Raw genomic sequence first — 4,603 nt, 5'->3', positions numbered from 1 at the left:
ACACACACACACACACCAGGTGTGTGATTTTCACACAGCAAAACGTATTTATCAACCAAAAAGTCTCTAAAAGCATATTTCCACTAATGCCATATATGGAAAAATCATGCACATGATGCATATATAATGCTGCTTCATAGTTTAGACAAAAATGGTTAGCTCATGCATTTACATTCCTGCATTCATCAACGCAAGCAACACAACATAGAGCTAATTTACCCAACATCACCTTGGAATTCCTTCAGGGCTTTGCACAACACACCTGCTGGGTGTGTACACACTACAAAGGTGTTTAGATTCCACCCATAGATCATGCTGGGAGGGAACACACTGCAGAGGTGTATACACGTTCGTGGTGTGTTTATAAGGTTAGTAAATCAACCCCATGATGTCATCCATTATATGCAAAGAATTTCAGCCTTCAGATATGTTTGTGATATTCAAGGAATGTTGTGGAAAATAATTTTTTTATTGATTTTTTAAAAAATATTGCCAGCTTTAAGAGCTTAATACATTCTGATAATTTGACCCAAAACAAGTATGCAGCAAGTGAATTTGAACTTTTAAGAACTTTACTCAGAAAGTATGTAAGGCATTGGAGCAGCGTCATAGTTAGGTAGGATTTTCAAATGGTTTTTGCAAAAAGTTTCTAGTTTAGGTAATAGCTTTTTAAATAATAAATTAAGTTGATAATGATGCAAACTTTTAAAGGGTGTTACTTAAAGTAGAGCTGAAACTTTTTGTTAGTTTTGGATAGATTTTTTTTTGCCATCTGTGTCCTATTGGGAGGTTTTCCCTTCACTTCCTGTCCAACAGCCACAACAGGCAGAGAGAGGATGTCCTTCCAAAGACAGGAGAATCAGCTAGGTCACTAGGACTATATTACTTTATGGCACTTTATGTGATGCCTCTTTCACTTTCAATAATAACGGTCACCAGGACAAATACAGGGGTGTATCTCCCTAACGGGAACACAGAGAGCAATAAAAAACAGACAGGGGTTCAAATCTTTCTCCACTCTATGCAAAACTAAAAAAGTGCTTCACTAGCACTTTAAACTCCAAACTTTCTGCATTAATCAATGGCTAACATGATATAAGGCTTTATTACTTTTGTATTTTCCTAATTTGACATCTATAAGTAGTAGAATATATATGTCTTTCCTATTCTTCTATACAATGGGGGAAATAGCTGTAACATATATTACATCTTTTTATGATTGAACACTCCAGTTATGAAATGCTCTTGCTCAAAAAATGAGTCATTTCAGAAAGTGTAAAAGGAAATGTATTTTGTAAAATTACAGAATTTCTCTGATATCCAAGAGAAACCAAAATCCATTCTTTGAACATTATTATATTCTTTCTGATAAGATCTGTGGCTTGTTTTTCTTTAGGATATGAATGAAACATGTATATTTTCTGCAAATCCTTTTTTTCGCTGAAAAAATCTCTTTAGGAAGCTTTGAATGTCTTTGTTACGGAAACTGTAGACAAAAGGGCTTAAAAGTGGGGTCAAAATAGAATGATGAATCGCTGTGGCCAAGTCCAACTCTGGTGAGTAGTTAGTTTGAAGTTTTACATACATGAAAGCAATACTTCCATAAAAAATAAAAGCTATAATAAGGTGGGATGCGCAGGTGGAGAAGGCCTTTTTCCGTTCCTCTGATGTTTTCATCTTGAGTATTGCAGCCAAAATATTAGCATATGTAATGATGATAGAAAATGAGGTCAATATAATTGTGAAGGAACTAAGAGTAAAGTCCATGATAATAGTGAGGTCATTATTGGCACAAGCAAGATTTAAAAGTGGAGATGAGTCACAAAACAAATGCTGGATCACATTTGCTCCACAAAATGGTAACTGATTTACTAAAATAAGATATGCTAAAGGTGTTAAAAATCCAAGAATCCAACATATTGCTATAAGTAACTTACTTGACTTTAATGTCATTATAGCATGGTATCGTAGAGCCTTACATATTGCTACATAGCGATCATAAGCCATTACATTCAAGAGATAATTCTCAGTTATTGAAAGTGAGTGGAAAATATACATTTGCAAAAGACAGTAATTAAACGAAATATGTGCTTTTCCATTTAAAACTAAGGTAAACATTGTTGGATAGACAGTTATAACAATACCCATCTCAGACAAGCATAAAGCACAGATAAAATAATACATAGGGACATGAAGGTGAGAGTCAAAAAGAATCGCAAGCAGTATAATTATATTGCTAGTAATAATGATGAGATACAATAAAAGCATCAGGGTGAAAAGCAGCTGTTGGTGGTGAACTATATTGGTGAACCCCACTATGATAAATTCACTGATACTCTGGTTGTACATCATGTTAATGTTCTGTGCAAAGAATAACAATTCTACATATAACAATTTTAGTTTCTATATCAGCCTTATTTTCCCTAAAAGAAATAAGTTATTGATAATGTTAGTTTAATGACATCAATTCTTATATATAGTTGAAATATATACCATAGAAGTAATAGTGATGATAGATGGAACAATATAATCACTTCATCTACATATATCAATAACTGCAGTGAATATCTATGCAGACTATATCTATGTTTAAATCAAAGGCTAATAGATCTTAAAGTGACATTAAACTTAGCAGTCAAATCTTAAAATGAATTGAAGTACCCTATTAACAAAATTGGTACACTAAATGTGAGATTGTAGTCCACTACGGGAGTGAGCTTGGATTGATGGCTACTTTATAACACACGGGGACAATGGGGAACAAAAGTAGCCACCCTCCAGAAGGAAGGACAGTGCCAGCATGAATTCAAAAATGATTTGATGATCTACAGCCAAGTGATATACAACTAAGATACCTTTTTGTTAATATGGTACTTGAATGCATTTTTAAGATGTAATGCCTGAGTTTAGTGTCACTTTAAGCTATTGTATATAATTGTACAATATTACTTAATAAGGAAATTGAAGCCTAAAAATGTATTTTTCTCTCTTTAGTCCCTAAAATGTATTTTCTATTGGAAATGCCCTTTTCCCTTAGCACAAATGTACAGTCATTTCTGTGCTTGTACTCAGTGCTTTATGCTTGTATAGATGAATAACTAAGACTGCCCTCTACAAAAGCACACTTTCACACCCTTCTAGTGCTAAGGAAGAGAGAAGGTGTATCTGACCAGGTCTGCACCCTTACAGAGTTAACTGGGCCACACGGTCAAGCTCTGGTGCCCTTTTTACTGCGCAGTCATATTTAAACATAGCTATCTGACAAAAGATCTATTTATGTTATATCATCTGAGCTTTAAAAATCGACATTGGAATTACACTAAAATGTTTTTTCTGTATGAAACAAAAGAAAAATATTTTATAAACAATTCTGCCAAATATGATTATCATAAAAATTAGACTTTGAAATAGACTAGCAGGCTGCAATTTTTGCAATATGTGCATATTGAACAAGTTATTAACATGGATTAGTATATGTTGCTAAATAATTTGCATGCTTGCTTGAAAAAAAATGAATGCAACATAAGCTATGCCTGCTATTAATATTATCGTAAATACTGTTTGTGAAGTACTACAACAGTGGTCTAATAAAGTACTTTTGACAAAATATTACAACTAAATATTAGCAGACATGGGATAGAGCGATATAGAAACACATTTTTCAAACAGGTGTTATATGATACTATAAATAACACATTTTTGAAAAATATTTTAAAATAATATTATAATGCTTAAATTTGATTCTTGGGTGTTAGAAATGCAGTAATAATGAAGTATGTTTTTGAATTAGAACCAGACGAGAAATAAGCTTAAACAAATAATTGGAAAATGCTGTTGTTAACTGGATAAGCCATTAAAGTTTCACACAGTATTGTGATGCAGAGCCTTGTAGCAGTCACATGGGTTTTTATGTCAATAGTTCTATCCCTGCTTGGTTACATGATTCAGAGTATAAACCTGTATTAATGGTCCTTTGTACAGCAATATTTACATATTCACATGCATATGCATGTCTAATTGCACTGTGATCACTAATAAACTAAAAGTTTTCCTGGAAAAATATACTGAAAATGTTTTTTCAGAACATTAAAGGGTAAGGAACCTTTTCCCCAAACTTATATTGCCCTTTGTCTCTACTTTCTAAGCACGGGTAGCCTCCCTCTCTCCCAAATCTCAATAATTACCTAAATCTAGCAGTATGTACATTCTTCAGTTGGCTTCTTGCTCCGATAGCTGTGTGTGCTCAGTTGAGCCTCATAGACTTCTGTTGGGCTGGTAGACAGATCAGCTTGAAGTAAGATCTAGGTATGTATAGTGATTTAGGGGGGGGGGGGGTGGCTACATCTGCTAAAGGGAGTAGGGACACAAGGGTCTTTTGCAAAATAGAGAAAATATCTTCCATGATGAATGGAAGATAAATGGTAATAATGAGTAATAAAAAGTTATACAGATAAAATATTTAAGAAAAATAAGGTTAAATTATTAGGTTCTAACAATTTGGAAAGATAATAACTATCAGCACTGTTCTCACTAAGCTAAACAACCTAGAAATTATTACATTAAATATAAAAAAAAGGCTAAGCTGATTAAGTATGAGCATCTC

At 33.4% G+C, this 4,603-nt stretch overlaps 1 protein-coding gene across 1 annotated transcript; it reads right to left on the bottom strand.

Moving 5' to 3' along the window:
• Window positions 1-1,392: 1,392 nt before the first annotated feature.
• LOC108800239 (olfactory receptor 6N2-like) lies at window positions 1,393-2,349 on the bottom strand. Its single transcript, XM_018572204.1, has one exon. It carries the CDS (start codon window positions 2,347-2,349, stop codon window positions 1,393-1,395), a length of 957 nt encoding a protein of 318 aa, XP_018427706.1.
• Between the last annotated feature and the right edge of the window lie 2,254 nt (window positions 2,350-4,603).

Source organism: Nanorana parkeri, unplaced genomic scaffold (genome assembly GCF_000935625.1).
Source record: "Nanorana parkeri isolate BGI_ZX_2015 unplaced genomic scaffold, ASM93562v1 scaffold1969, whole genome shotgun sequence".
In the NCBI taxonomy this organism is placed as follows: Eukaryota; Metazoa; Chordata; class Amphibia; order Anura; family Dicroglossidae; genus Nanorana; species Nanorana parkeri.
This window is presented reverse-complemented; position numbering and strand designations above follow the sequence as displayed.